The following is a 16,774-nucleotide window of genomic DNA, read 5'->3' as shown; positions in this document are numbered from 1 at the left end:
TGTGGCTATTGAGGAATTTTTGAGGTAAAATATCTCTTTTTTACATAGAGATGTTCAGTTGATATTTTCTAGTGAGCCTTTTACAGCTATGCGGCATCACTTTCAAGTGTTTCAACATTTGGGTATCATGGCCCTTTAAAGGGCCAGTAAACCTAAAAAATAATGTTATATAATTCTGCACATAGTGCAGAATTATATAACATTATATTAGTGCTAGTTTTTTATTACATAATATATCCTGTGATTTTTTATAAAAAGAAGAGGGTTTTCCAGACCCGCCCTCTGTGCTCTACTGAGCGGGTCTGGTTTTCCCTCAGAGCGCATCAGGCCAGCTGTCTAGTCACAGCCCGGCCCAACCGCACCATTACATTCAATGCAGCTCGCTCCTGCTGTCAGACAAAGGCATTTCCAGCAGTACTTAATAATTCTACTGATGTACGTAAAGAAGACCAACTACAACAGAAGGCATTCAAATTTGCTGCCCGGGGTTATTCATATGAACCCAGAGGCAGAATTTTTTTTTTAGAGAAAAATTTTCTGCAGGTAATTTTGAAATGAAATTAAATTTATAGTAGGCAGATACACTAAAGCACCAACTCAATTGCAGTGTGTTGATTAACTGGAGAATAAAGCAATTTGTAAAGTTTTATAATATTTTGCAGCAGCTGGAAATTTCATTGCAAATTAGCTGCAGAGAAAAAACAAGAATTTAAGTTTTTAAAATGTCTGTTGAATAAACAGGTTTCCTTTGCTCTTTGTCTAACATCATATAATTATAAGGTAAAAATGTAGTACTAAAAAAGTTGCATTGCTCACAAGAATTACATATTCAGGAGTCAAAGATTTGCAGACGAGGAAAGACAAGGGGGCGGAGTTAAAAAAAATCCCTGTGAACCAGTCCTGCTCAATATTTGACTATTCTCTTCAACAGCGCTTCACTATGGTTGCACTGTGTTAATGAAAACTTACTGAGTGCAGTTTGATGCGGAGCAGCACTGCAAAGCAAAACAGCTAACAGTTTCTGTGTCCCATTCTTTCTGCAGACAGGCTGCATTTTCTGCGATGACATCTCAGATCACAGCATGTTCTGCCTTGGGGCATTAGAATACATTATGATGGTTAAAAAGCCTGTAGAGAATTTAACTCAACGAGAGGCAATCACTGATAAAGTGAGATTAAGAAAACCCGCATGACTTACTTCATCATCTTATCCTTCCATGTATAAAGTTGGTAAGACTTTGCACAAGCATTGGCACATCCTCAATACGGACACATTGATACCTTTTAGTGAGAGTGGGCTATAAGAGGTTGCAGTAAGGGCACATTTGTCTTCATAGAGAGTGATAAGATAATGAGATCTGTTCTCCTTGCAAGCTCAGCCCATTTTTAAGGGCTGTGGTCCCAAAGAACAAAAAAAGCTCCTGTTTATTTTTTTCAAAAATAAGTGTAAAGGACCAATTCCCCATACATTTTATACCCTGCAACTTATTATAATAATTTAATATATGAGGGAAAACAAACATTTTCTTTTATGGTTCATATAGAGCATACAAGTTTAAACAACTTTCCAACTTACTGCTTTTATCCAATTTGCTTAGTTCTCTTGGTATCCTTCATGGAAAAGCATACATAGCTAGGCTCAGGAGCTGGGAGCTAGTCGCTGCACATATTTACCTTGTCATTGTCAGCTAGCTCCAAGTAGTGCACTGCTGCTTTTTCAATAAAAGGATGCTAAGAGAATAAAGCACAGTTGATAACAGAAGTCAATTGAAAAGTTGCTTAAAAATGTATTTTCTACCTGAATGACGAAAGAAAAATGTTTTTTTATGACCCTTAAAATAGCTATTTAGAGGGCCTAGGAGAATTTTGGCACCAAACAAAAACAGGGTTTGAATACACATGATTGATGCTAACCGGAATACTTAGAATAGTACGAAAGACAAAAAGAATAATATCTGCACTGATAGTTTCAAACAAAAGACTAGAAATAAAAAAGAACACACACAGTAGGATATTGACAGGAGGACTGGCATTAACTGAATTAAACTGGATCTTGGAAGTACATTCCTGACACTAATGTGACTTTTGGTTAATGAACAAGACACAAACCTGATTTAACTTGGAGACAAAGAGCTTCCAGTTACCAGAATATTGAGGCGATGGTAAATAGAGGATTAGACAAAACCAATATTAAAACAGGAAGCAAACAACCATTACTAAAAGATACACTAGGCGTGCTTACAGAGGACTGGGATAAACCAGAAGTCAACACTGATTGGTCAGATATACCTAGCATTAATAAGAACACGTTGTTCAAAAGTGGAAGATAGACACTAACCAAAATGCACAATGAGGCAAAATACTGTTTTGGGGTGATTTAAAGGTAAAGGAATTATGCAACAAAAAAAGGGCTTGGCCAAACAGGAGTTCTAACCACAATGACCTGGTGCTTGCAAGCACAAGATTAACACTAACCAAAATGCACTGAGATTTGAAAGATTAGAGTGACCTTAATAACTGGTATTCTGAGGCATGTGGCTGGTATGAACGAATAAGCTTTAGATTTGGCATTTGTAAGTGACATTTGCAGAGTTATTTGTGTTTTGCACATTTACTCTAATAAATCCGGCGTTTTTGATCACATACATTTTTGGCATTCATTTTAATAACTAATAATGAATACATGCACATTTCTGATGAGCACTATGGCCGCCACTTACACAGGACTGCGTGTGACTTAAGTACAATAATAGACTATAAATACTGCTGGTGTCAAAGAAAATCTCTGATTTGGAAGCCTAGATGTGGTGCTAACCAGAATAGTGATATTATCATCAGTTGTTTGTATAGTGCCAACAGATTCTGCAGCGCTATAAACATAGGTATAATCTGCAAGGTAGAATTTATAGGAGACAAATGGGTATAGGGCCTTGCCAAGAGTTGCACTATTGTAAAAAAAGCTCACGTAATGGTGACCTACAAACAGCTAAGCTCATAAGATTTATAGGACTACCCATTACAAAGAAGTAAACAGATAACAAATAACTTTTGCCATAACATGTTATATAATACATTTTAAAATAATAATAACCCTTCCCCACAACAAATAGCCATGCACACACAAAGCATGCCAAATTCAAGTCACTGCACCATTCTAAATACCCAAACAAACCCATGCATCTCTTCACAACCCAAGTCCATGCTCCACCATAGTATTCTTGGTTAGTTCAGCTTTTGGTTGCGCCAGTCTATGTTAGTAACATTAATGTGAGAGCAGCATTATTATTGCAATCTAGCAAATAGTCTACTAATTAGACCTGTGCATTCAGACTTTTCAGGAGGGAACAAAATGTTGAACATGGCAGCCGCCAGTGGCATTCATCTATTTTCAGAGCTGGATTTCTTTCTTGTGCAAGTGCAACACGCTTAGAAGAAATCTGGCTCCAACAATAGCGGAACGTTGCAGCGGACGCTATGTTAGGCATTCGTCTTCTCCCAAAAAGTACAAATGCACAGTTCTACTAGAAACCCTTCTAACAGGCTGAGCTCAAACTAACAGCTTATTCTTTTTGGGGTAGGGAGAAATATTTACACCTGCAATAAGCTGAGGTTTACCAAAACTATTTCTGATTTCCCATCATATTGTTGGACATGGCCGTTTCAAGATCCTGTACACTTTTTTTTCTAGCTCTTTGCAATTAGAAGATGGCTAGAAATTCAATAATTAATCCTAATTTGTAAACATTATAGGGACATATTACCCATAAACTAAATCACTTGATAGTGCCATAGTATAACTGTGAAAAACCTGACAAGAAAATATCACATGAACATCTCTATGTAAAAAAGGAAGATATTTTACCTCAAAATTTCCTGAGCTGACAATAATAAATGTGTGAGCAGTTGTTCTTTACCTACTGTCCAGCTGCAGCTGGGAAAAAAACCCATCACCAATCAGTAGTGCAGAGGTCATGCACTGCTTTACTGTGATCTCATGAGATTTCACACTAAACTTCCCTAAACTGAGTAGGAAAATGACATGACTGTGCTGCACATGCCTAGGGTTGCCACCTCAGTCATGTTTTCCTGGACACTTATGAGTTACACATGCTGCAGGGTGTGCAGGGAGGAACATGTATGATGTTTCTGGACAGCACTATTCATGTTCCTGCACACCCTGCATCATGTGTAACTTATAAGTGTTCTGTATTTTAAGGGACGGATGGCAACCCTACACATGCCAGATACATGCTTCTTTGCGAGTCCCGGAACTAACATCCTGTTTGGCTGCTTAAAGTTCCTTTACAAAAGGATTTGGCTTCCGAGGAAATTTTGAGGTAAATTTTTTTTTTTTTTAATTTTTTTTTTTTTACATGTGAGGTAGAGATCTTCAGGTGATTTTGTCTACTCAGCTTTTTATAGTTATGTTGCATCACTTTCATGTGCTTCAACATTAAAACGGACATGATACCCAAATGTTGAAAATCTTGAAAGTGATGCAGCATAACTGTAAAAAGACGACTAGAAAATATCCCCTGAACATCTTGTATGTAAAAAAGAAAGATATTTTACCTCAAAATGTCCTAAGTATTCACACCTCACTGTAAGGGACTTTAAGCAGCAAATCAGTATGCCTGTCCCGGGACCTGCAAGGGAGCATGCCTCATGCACACATGTTATTTCCCTATTCAGTTTAAGGAAGTATACTATGATCTCTCATGAGATCACAGTAAAAGAATTCATGACATCAGCACTGCTGTTGCCGATTGGCTGCTGTTCATTTCTTCCTTCTTTTTTTTTACCTGCAGCTGGGCAGTAACTGATACATTTTTATAGAGCTGAGGAAATTGTGAGGTAAAATATCTTACTTTTTTTACATAGAGATCCTCAGGTGATATTTTCCTGTCTGCTTTTTACAGATATGCTGCATCACTTTCAAGTGATTTTAGCATGACTATTGTGTCCCTTTGAAGAATATATACTAAATTATAAGTAAATTCAAAACCTAATCCCTGGTGGAATACAGTTTAACAATCTAAACTGGCCAACAGGGAAATTTATATTTATACAGTGTTTTCCACAAAAAAAAAAGTTACCATCCGGAAGGCATTATGAAGTAGAAGGGTAGGTGCAGTGTATAACTTTGAAACATTTCCAATGCACAAATTGCATAATTTAACAGATATGTATTTAATAATAAATCAGTGCAATAAGCATTGAAACGTTTTAACATTAGCAAATTTTAGCCTAATATTAACTTCAGTTTTAGTCGGGTGGTTATTAAAATCAGATGGGTGGTGCACCCATTAAAAATGTTCTGGGAAGAACACCGAGTTACCACATATAAATTAAATGAAAAGCTTAACTGGATTCAATTGTAAAATCCAACATTCTAACCAGGCCGGCCAAGTTGTATCAGATTCACAACCATTTTTGCATAAAAACAGATTACAGTCTGGGCTGTTAGTTATGATCTCTTTGCCAAAACTTGCGAGCAAGGGGAAACAAACATGGGGAGGTGAGGGGGAGGCGCTAAAGCAGTGGTCATACTAGCGGAGCTATAAGCCCTCACCGAGTTTGTCTGAGGACGTGATAATGTCAGCTGGCACACAGGAGTCCAGATCTGCATCCAGAATGCCAAGAGGATCAAGTTGAGCAACATGGTGCCCACGGATCTATATAGGAGAAGTACCAAGGGAGGGAGACGGGAAGAGAGAAAAGAGCGTGGAAGGAAGAAATGGTAGAGGGAATACAAAGAAGAAAAGGCCAGAATGGGAAAATACAGAAAGGGGTGAAAGGTAGAGAAGAAAAAGCAGAGGAGATAAAAATGTTATAACAAGTTTAGTGGGTTCATTCTCACCGATATTTGGAGAACCGACAATTACCGGAGTCCCATCAAAATTTACACTACTAATCCCGAGGGGGTCAAGTTTTGCAATGTTGTGACCCCTGACCTGGAAGCAATGACACAAACTGATTAAAGAAACACATCCCTCCCTCCCAACCAACCAACACTGACTGCCATATTGTCATAAACATGCCCAGGACATTGTTCAGGTTGTATGAATATCAAAATCATGGGATACTATTAAAGACAGGATCAAAAGAGAGAAAGTTGGAGTCAGAAAGAGGGTTAGAGATTGAACCAGAGGAAATATTTTATATATTACAGCAGTAGTTACCAAAGTGGGAGGTACTGCCCCCTGGAGGGTGGTGGAGTTACCGAGGAGGCGCTAATAGGCACTGGGATTACCATAGAGGCACTGGTGGAGAAGGAATTAAAGAAGATGCTTTTGGGCCCCTATAAACACAATGATCTTAAAGGGACAGTGTACTGCAAACAATTTCTGCTCTTTAATTTTTTTCACAGTTATCCGTTTCCCCTGATGGGGTGTATTAAATTGTTTACAGATAGCTATTTTACCTGTATGTTCTCATTTTAAATAGCTAATTTTCCCTGCAGAATCCTCACCTATATTGAAAAAAATGTCAATACTTAAGAACTGACTATAAAAAAATGCTTTGTAAAAATAATCATCAGAGGAAATTTCAATCCCAGTGGGAGGTAGGAGCGATAAGTAATAATATTTATTTTCAATTTTTCTGAGTATTGGGCTTTGGTATACAGAGATAACGATGCATGTGTGTATAGAAAATGATAAAATATGGAGATCTGATTTCCTGGTAAACTGAAGCCATTTTAATAGGTGGGGGGGGTCAAAGAACAAAATCAGTAATTTCATATACAAAAATGAACCAAAAGGAACCTTTTTTATGCATTTCAATAGGAAACACGTTAAGGGGGAATCAGTTTTACAGTACACTGTCACTTTAATTTTCTGCCTCAATGTCTAAAGAGAACAGTCTCGCAGTTCCTAAATATGGTATTCAAGACTCTAGCACAGAAACTAAAGACTTTAAGAAGTTGGTGTCAAAAAATATACTTATTTTGAATTTTTTTATTTAGCTCTATTATCAACTCAACTTTTTCAGTGCTTAGAACTTTGGAAACACAAAATTGATAATTGTTTTGATTTTGTAATCTCTACAAAAACAACGTTAACTTAAATTCTTGAGATCTAAATTTCAAAGCCTGTTTTTTTTTTTTTCTTCTTTGTTGGTTTCAGTTTGGAGCTATAAGAATTGCCAACAAAAAGAAAAAATGGAATACATTTAGCATGGAGATAGGGCCCCCTTGAAAAGACGGTGGAAATCCGGATAGAAGGTTTTGAAATAATCGCCTCTAAAAGACCTTTTTTTTTTTTTTTTAAATGAATTAACACGATTTAAATTTTTAAAGCGTGATAATTTTATATATACTTTTTAATATATATATCTTTTTAATGTTTGCTGAATAAATATTGTTATATTTTAACGAAGACCAATGAGTGCCTTTTTTTGTATGTGGAGATAGATGGATATATATATATATATATATATATATTTATTTATTTAAATCGTGATATTTTATTATTTATTTAATTTTTATTTCCACCCCCCCTCTTCCAATATTGAGATTGCTAGCAGCCATTAAAGAGAGCAAAAGCCGATATAGGAGAGAAAAGAGAGGAAGTAGGAGAGAGATATCTCGATCAAAAGCAGAGCAAATATATACTACTCATGCCCACCACAGTCATAAAGTAGCGCTAAGTACTGGAAGATAGGAAATGTCTGTACCTGGTATGCTCTAATTAGAGATTGCACAGCAAGATGATCCTCCACCAGCTTGCCTATATTTTGTTGACCATGTACAAGCGACTGAGCCTGTGCGAATGTAGATAGGCTGCTACTCAGGGGCGGAGGGCTCTGGTAAGCAGTCCCAGGGGCTGCACCGGCATTGGCATTCCTGAAGAAAATGTCCCATGACTATAAAGAAGCAGAAAAATAAATTATAAAAAGTAGGGGGAATTTGACATTTCATCATCTTTCCCTTGAATAAGGAAGACAATATTTAAAGGTAACACTAATAGAAAACTATGTACAGTAACGGAACTGAAATGAGCAGACACACATATTCTCACTAAATCAGCTCTGCTAGACTAGTAGCAACAACCATTTTTCTAAACTAATCACTCTTTAAACGTATCACCTATTCACTACTGGGTAGGTATTGGATTCTTCTTTACATTGTATATTTTGTTTTTCCTCAAAACTCAATGTTCCTGTTAGGCTTTCCTGAATTGTTTGATCTTTTTATACAATGCACTCTCTATGAACAATCGTCATTTGAGATGAGCTAAAACTTCTAAAGTTAAAAGGGACAGCAAACCCCAAAATTTTCTTTCACAATTTGGATAGAACATACAATTTTAAACAACTTTCCAATTTACTTCCATTATCACATTTGCTCTGTTCTCGTGTTATCCTTTGCAGAAGGTACAGCATTGCACCACTGGCAGCTAGCTGAACACATCTAGTCAGCCAATCACACTAGTGTAGTATATGTGCTTATTCTTTTTCAATAAGGGATACCAAGAGAACAAAGCACTTTTAAAAATAGAAGTCAATTTAAAAGTCTCTTAAAATGACATGCTCTATCGGAATCATACAAGTCTAATTTTGACTTTCCTATCCCTTTAACATTTTTGAGAACCAATGCTTTTAATAGAAGGTCTAACAAATAACCTCAATTTGACATTTTATAACTTTTGCTAAACAATGACCTATGTAAAAGACTGTCAGCTTTTTAAAAGATATATGTGCCATATTTTAATCACCTAATTTAAAAGGCAGTTATTTAATGTAAAAAAAAAAAAACAGGGAATATGATGGTTTTTAAAGGGGCATTAAACACAGAATAGATAATTGATAGAATGTTGTGTTCAGAGCAAATATTAACCGGAGAATAATATATTTGTGCATTTTTTAAAAACAATTACAATGTTTTTTTGTTTTTTTTTTAAATATTGAAAAACAAAAAATAGGTACACATTCTAAAGTCCATAAAGCTGTGTGCGTCACCATCTTGTAAATTAGGTTTCTTTTTCTGCTAAGGCCAATTAGGGACAGTTATAAATGGATTATAGCTGTGTCTGCACTTCCACTTTTAACAGGAGTTTGGGAAGCACACATTACTCATTAAATTACATGAAAAGGGAACAAAATAAATAATGAAACTAAAGGTGTTTTACTACATACAATTAAACATTTTAAATTAATATCTCAAAGTGTTAAATGCCTTTTAAATTTAAACCATAGGAACCTTCATATTTTACTGGATTTGTGTTATGTCACACATGACCAACTACATAACCTATGTTTCAATTTTTCTTTAATAAATGTTCCTCTCCACATTAGCTAGCTTGATGTAATCTTTCTAAATTCAGTCTTAAAACGAGCGCTTCTATGTTTGCTGAGCTGTTCTTCAGCAAAATACTGTTGGTTTTTACCCTTTTGGGGACATTAAGCTCAAATTAATTTACTTAACCAATAGAGTAGAACCAATACAGGGATGGAGAACAAAAAAAATAATTTATGTAAGAACTTACCTGATAAATTCATTTCTTTCATATTAGCAAGAGTCCATGAGCGAGTGACGTATGGGATATACATTCCTACCAGGAGGGGCAAAGTTTCCCAAACCTTAAAATGCCTATAAATACACCCCTCACCACACCCACAATTCAGTTTAACGAATAGCCAAGAAGTGGGGTGATAAGAAAAAAGTGCGAAAGCATATAAAATAAGGAATTGGAATAATTGTGCTTTATACAAAAAAAATCATAACCACCACAAAAAAGGGCGGGCCTCATGGACTCTTGCTAATATGAAAGAAATGAATTTATCAGGTAAGTTCTTACATAAATTATGTTTTCTTTCATGTAATTAGCAAGAGTCCATGAGCTAGTGACGTATGGGATAATGACTACCCAAGATGTGGATCTTTCCACGCAAGAGTCACTAGAGAGGGAGGGATAAAATAAAGACAGCCAATTCCTGCTGAAAATAATCCACACCCAAAATAAAGTTTAATGAAAAACATAAACAGAAGATTCAAACTGAAACCGCTGCCTGAAGTACTTTTCTACCAAAAACTGCTTCAGAAGAAGAAAATACATCAAAATGGTAGAATTTAGTAAAAGTATGCAAAGAGGACCAAGTTGCTGCTTTGCAAATCTGATCAACCGAAGCTTCATTCTTAAACGCCCAGGAAGTAGAAACTGACCTAGTAGAATGAGCTGTAATCCTTTGAGGCGGAGTTTTACCCGACTTGACATAGGCATGATGAATTAAAGATTTCAACCAAGATGCCAAAGAAACGGCAGAAGCTTTCTGGCCTTTTCTAGAACCGGAAAAGATAACAAATAGACTAGAAGTCTTTCGGAAAGACTTAGTAGCTTCAACATAATATTTCAAAGCTCTAACAACATCCAAAGAATGCAACGATTTCTCCTTAGAATTCTTAGGATTAGGACATAATGAGGGAACCACAATTTCTCTACTAATGTTGTTGGAATTCACAACCTTAGGTAAAAATTCAAAAGAAGTTCGCAACACCGCCTTATCCTGATGAAAAATCAGAAAAGGAGACTCACAAGAAAGAGCAGATAATTCAGAGACTCTTCTGGCAGAAGAGATTGCCAAAAGGAACAAAACTTTCCAAGAAAGTAATTTAATGTCCAATGAATGCATGGGTTCAAAAGGAGGAGCTTGAAGAGCCCCCAGAACCAAATTCAAACTCCAAGGAGGAGAAATTGACTGAATGACAGGTTTTATACAAACCAAAGCTTGTACAAAACAATGAATATCAGGAAGATTAGCAATCTTTCTGTGAAAAAGAACAGAAAGAGCAGAGATTTGTCCTTTCAAAGAACTTGCAGATAAACCTTTATCTAAACCATCCTGAAGAAACTGTAAAATTCTCGGAATTCTAAAAGAATGCCAAGAAAAAACAGAATTTATGTTTACCCGATAAATTACTTTCTCCAACGGTGTGTCCGGTCCACGGCGTCATCCTTACTTGTGGGATATTCTCTTCCCCAACAGGAAATGGCAAAGAGCCCAGCAAAGCTGGTCACATGATCCCTCCTAGGCTCCGCCTACCCCAGTCATTCGACCGACGTTAAGGAGGAATATTTGCATAGGAGAAACCATATGTTACCGTGGTGACTGTAGTTAAAGAAAATAAATTATCAGACCTGATTAAAAAAACCAGGGCGGGCCGTGGACCGGACACACCGTTGGAGAAAGTAATTTATCGGGTAAACATAAATTCTGTTTTCTCCAACATAGGTGTGTCCGGTCCACGGCGTCATCCTTACTTGTGGGAACCAATACCAAAGCTTTAGGACACGGATGAAGGGAGGGAGCAAATCAGGTCACCTAAATGGAAGGCACCACGGCTTGCAAAACCTTTCTCCCAAAAATAGCCTCAGAAGAAGCAAAAGTATCAAATTTGTAAAATTTAGAAAAAGTGTGCAGTGAAGACCAAGTCGCTGCCTTACATATCTGATCAACAGAAGCCTCGTTCTTGAAGGCCCATGTGGAAGCCACAGCCCTAGTGGAGTGAGCTGTGATTCTTTCAGGAGGCTGCCGTCCGGCAGTCTCATAAGCCAATCGGATAATGCTTTTAATCCAGAAGGAGAGAGAGGTAGAAGTTGCTTTTTGACCTCTCCGTTTACCAGAATAAACAACAAACAAAGACAAGTTTGTCTGAAATCCTTAGTAGCTGCTAAGTAAAATTTGAGAGCACGAACTACATCCAAGTTGTGCAACAAACGTTCCTTCTTTGAAACTGGATTAGGACACAAAGAAGGCACAACTATCTCCTGGTTAATGTTTTTGTTAGAAACAACTTTTGGAAGAAAACCAGGTTTAGTACGCAAAACCACCTTATCTGCATGGAACACCAGATAAGGAGAAGAACACTGCAGAGCAGATAATTCTGAAACTCTTCTAGCAGAAGAAATTGCAACCAAAAACAAAACTTTCCAAGATAATAACTTAATATCAACGGAATGTAAGGGTTCAAACGGAACCCCCTGAAGAACTGAAAGAACTAGGTTGAGACTCCAAGGAGGAGTCAAAATTTTGTAAACAGGCTTGATTCTAACCAGAGCCTGAACAAAGGCTAGAACATCTGGCACAGCTGCCAGCTTTTTGTGAAGTAACACAGACAAGGCAGAAATCTGTCCCATCAAGGAACTTGCAGATAATCCTTTTTCCAATCCTTCTCGAAGGAAGGATAGACTCTTAGGAATCTTAACCTTGTCCCAAGGGAATCCTGCAGATTCACACCAAATTATGTGGTAATTTTTCTGTCTGAGAACCCTCGCTTTGATAAGATCAAGCGTTCAATCTCCAAGCAATCAGCTGGAGTGGGTCGAACGGACCTAGAACAAGAAGGTCTCTCAAAGGTAGCTTCCATGGTGGAGCCGATGACATATTCACCAGATCTGCATACCAAGTCCTGCGTGGCCACGCAGGAGCTATCAAAATCACCGACGCCCTCTCCTGATTGATCCTGGCTACCAGCCTGGGGAGGAGAGGAAACGGCGGGAACACATAAGCTAGTTTGAAGGTCCAAGGTGCTACTAGTGCATCCACTAGAGCCGCCTTGGGATCCCTGGATCTGTACCCGTAGTGAGGAACTCTGAAGTTCTGACGAGAGGCCATCAGATCCATGTCTGGAATGCCCCACGGTTGAGTGACTTGGGCAAAGATTTCCGGATGGAGTTCCCACTCCCCCGGATGCAATGTCTGACGACTCAGAAAATCCGCTTCCCAATTTTCCACTCCTGGGATGTGGATAGCAGACAGGTGGCAGGAGTGAGACTCCGCCCATAGAATGATTTTGGTCACTTCTTCCATCGCTAGGGAACTCCTTGTTCCCCCCTGATGGTTGATGTATGAACTTGGCCCTCGCTAGCTGAGGCCAAGCTTTGAGAGCATTGAATATCGCTCTCAGTTCCAGAATATTTATCGGTAGAAGAGATTCTACCCGAGACCAAAGACCCTGAGCTTTCAGGGATCCCCAGACCGCGCCCCAGCCCATCAGACTGGCGTCGGTCGTGACAATGACCCACTCTGGTCTGCGGAAGGTCATCCCTTGTGACAGGTTGTCCAGGGACAGCCACCAACGGAATGAGTCTCTGGTCCTCTGATTTACTTGTATCTTCGGAGACAAGTCTGAATAGTCCCCATACCACTGACTGAGCATGAACAGTTGTAATGGTCTTAGATGAATGCGCACAAAAGGAACTATGTCCATTGCCGCTACCATCAAACCTATCACTTCCATGCACTGCGCTATGGAAGGAAGAGGAACGGAATGAAGTATCCGACAAGAGTCTAGAAGTTTTGTTTTTCTGGCTTCTGTCAGAAAAATCCTCATTTCAAAGGAGTCTATTATAGTTCCCAAGAATGGAACCCTCGTTGACGGAGATAGAGAACTCTTTTCCACGTTCACTTTCCATCCGTGAGATCTGAGAAAGGCCAGGACAATGTCCGTGTGAGCCTTTACTTGAGGAAGGGACGACGCTCGAATCAGAATGTCGTCCAAGTAAGGTACTACAGCAATGCCCCTTGGTCTTAGCACCGCCAGAAGGGACCCTAGTACCTATGAGAAAATCCTAGGAGCAGTGGCTAATCCGAAAGAAAACGCCACGAACTGGAAATGCTTGTCCAGGAATGCAAACCTTAGGAACCGATGATGTTCCTTGTGGATAGGAATATGTAGATACGCATCCTTGAAATCCACCTTGGTCATGAATTGACCTTCCTGGATGGAAGGAAGAAGTGTTCGAATGGTTTCCATCTTGAACGATGGAACCTTGAGAACTTGTTCAAGATCTAGAGATCTAAGATTGGTCTGAACGTTCCCTCTTTTTTGGGAACTATGAACAGATTGGAGTAGAACCCCATCCCTTGTTCTCCTAATGGAACAGGATGAATCACTCCCATTTTTAGCAGGTCTTCTACCCAATGTAAGAATGCCTGTCTTCTTATGTGGTCTGAAGACAACTGAGACCTGTGGAACCTCCCCCTTGGAGGAAGCCCCTTGAACTCCAGAGAATAACCTTGGGAGACTATTTCTAGCGCCCAAGGATCCAGAACATCTCTTGCCCAAGCCTGAGCGAAGAGAGAGAGTCTGCCCCCCACCAGATCCGGTCCCGGATCGGGGGCCCGCATTTCATGCTGTCTTGGTAGCAGTGGCAGGTTTCCTGGCCTGCTTTCCTTTGTTCCAGCCTTGCATAGGTCTCCAGGCTGGATTGGCTTGAGAAGTATTACCTTCCTGCTTAGAGGACGTAGCCCTTGGGGCTGATCCGTTTCTGCGAAAGGGACGAAACTTAGGTTTATTTTTGGTCTTGAAAAGACCTATCCTGAGGAAGGGCGTGGCCCTTGCCCCCAGTGATATCAGAGATAATCTCTTTCAAGTCAGGGCCAAAGAGTGTTTTCCCCTTGAAAGGAATGTCAAGCAATTTGTTCTTGGAAGACGCATCCGCTGCCCAAGATTTTAACCAAAGCGCTCTGCGCCACAATAGCAAACCCAGAATTTTTTCGCCGCTAACCTAGCCAATTGCAAGGTGGCGTCTAGGGTGAAAGAATTAGCCAATTTAAGAGCACGAATTCTGTCCATAATCTCCTCATAAGAAGAAGAATCACTAATAATCGCCTTTCCTAGCTCATCAAACTAGAAACACGCGGCTGCAGTGACAGGGACAATGCATGCAATTGGTTGTAGAAGGGAACCTTGCTGAACAAACATCTTTAGCACACCTAATTTTTTATCCATAGGATCTTGGAAAGCACAACTATCTTCTATGGGTATAGTGGCGCGCTTGTGTAGAGTAGAAACCGCCCCCTCGACCTTGGGGACTGTCTGCCATCAGTCCTTTCTGGGGTCGACTATAGGAAAACAATTTTATAAATATGGGGGGAGGTACTAAAGGTATACCGGGCCTGTCCCATTCTTTACTAACAATGTACGCCACCCGCTTGGATATAGGAAAAGCTTCGGGGGGCCCCGGGGCCTCTAAGAACTTTTCCATTTTACATAGTGGTTCTGGAATGACCAGATAATCACAATCATCCAAATTGGATAACACCTCCTTAAGCAGAGCGCGGAGATGTTCCAACTTAAATTTAAAAGTAATCACATCAGGTTCAGCTTGTTGAGAAATGTTTCCTGAATCTGAAATTTCTCCCTCAGACAAAACCTCCCTGGCCCCCTCAGACTGGTGTAGGGGCCCTTCAGAAACCATATCATCAGCGTTCTCATGCTCTACAGAATTTTCTAAAACAGAGCAGTCGCGCTTTCGCTGATAAGTGGGCATATTGGCTAAAATGTTTTTGATAGAATTATCCATTACAGCCGTTAAATGTTGCATAGTAAGGAGTATTGGCGCACTAGATGTACTAGGGGCCTCCTGTATGGGCAAGACTGGTGTAGACGAAGGAGGGGATGATGCAGTACCATGCTTACTCCCCTCACTTGAGGAATCATCTTGGGCATCATTTTTACTAAATTTTTTTTTTTTTTTTATGACATAAAATACATATAGTTAAATGAGAAGGAACCTTGGTTTCCCCACAGTCAGAACACAATCTATCTGGTAGTTCAGACATGTTAAACAGGCATAAACTTGATAACAAAGCACAAAAAACGTTTTAAAATAAAACCGTTACTGTCACTTTAAATTTTAAACTAAACACACTTTATTACTGCAATTGCGAAAAAGTATGAAGGAATTGTTCAAAATTCACCAAAATTTCACCACAGTGTCTTAAAGCCTTAAAAGTATTGCACACCAAATTTGGAAGCTTTAACCCTTAAAATAACGGAACCGGAGCCGTTTTTATATTTAACCCCTTTACAGTCCCTGGAATCTGCTTTGCTGAGACCCAACCAAGCCCAAAGGGGAATACGATACCAAATGATGCCTTCAGAAAGACTTTTCTATGTATCAGAGCTCCACACACATGCAGCTGCATGCCATGCTGTCCTCAAAAACAAGTGCGCCATACCGGCGCGAAAATGAGGCTCTGACTATGATTAGGGAAAGCCCCTAAAGAATAAGGTGTCTAAAACAGTGCCTGCCGATATAATCATATCAAAATACCCAGAATAAATGATTCCTCAAGGCTAAATATGTGTTAATAATGAATCGATTTAGCCCAGAAAAAGTCTACAGTCTTAATAAGCCCTTGTGAAGCTCTTATTTACTATCTTAATAAACATGGCTTACCGGATCCCATAGGGAAAATGACAGCTTCCAGCATTACATCGTCTTGTTAGAATGTGTCATACCTCAAGCAGTAAGAGACTGCACACTGTTCCCCCAACTGAAGTTAATTGCTCTCAACAGTCCTGTGTGGAACAGCCATGGATTTTAGTTACGGTGCTAAAATCATTTTCCTCATACAAACAGAAATCTTCATCTCTTTTCGGTTTCTGAGTAAATAGTACATACCAGCACTATTTTAAAATAACAAACTCTTGATTGAATAATAAAAACTACAGTTAAACACTAAAAAACTCTAAGCCATCTCCGTGGAGATGTTGCCTGTACAACGGCAAAGAGAATGACTGGGGTAGGCGGAGCCTAGGAGGGATCATGTGACCAGCTTTGCTGGGCTCTTTGCCATTTCCTGTTGGGGAAGAGAATATCCCACAAGTAAGGATGACGCCGTGGACCGGACACACCTATGTTGGAGAAATGATGAGAAAGACACCAAGAAATATAAGTCTTCCAGACTCTATAATATATCTCTCTAGATACAGATTTACGAGCCTGTAACATAGTATTAATCACAGAGTCAGAGAAACCTCTTT

At 39.1% G+C, this 16,774-nt stretch overlaps 1 protein-coding gene across 1 annotated transcript in view; it reads right to left on the bottom strand.

Moving 5' to 3' along the window:
• Positions 1-16,774, bottom strand: part of OGDH (oxoglutarate dehydrogenase) — a 281,110-nt gene that overhangs the window by 189,676 nt on the left and 74,660 nt on the right. Inside the window, exons 3-4 of the mRNA XM_053718145.1 lie at positions 7,678-7,866; positions 5,573-5,675 (exon numbers count right to left, since the gene is read on the bottom strand). Of these exons, the coding sequence (XP_053574120.1) occupies positions 5,573-5,675; positions 7,678-7,866 (292 nt within the window). The remainder of the gene's footprint in view (positions 1-5,572; positions 5,676-7,677; positions 7,867-16,774) is intronic.

This window comes from Bombina bombina, chromosome 6, assembly GCF_027579735.1.
Source record: "Bombina bombina isolate aBomBom1 chromosome 6, aBomBom1.pri, whole genome shotgun sequence".
NCBI classification, from domain to species: Eukaryota; Metazoa; Chordata; class Amphibia; order Anura; family Bombinatoridae; genus Bombina; species Bombina bombina.
This window is presented reverse-complemented; position numbering and strand designations above follow the sequence as displayed.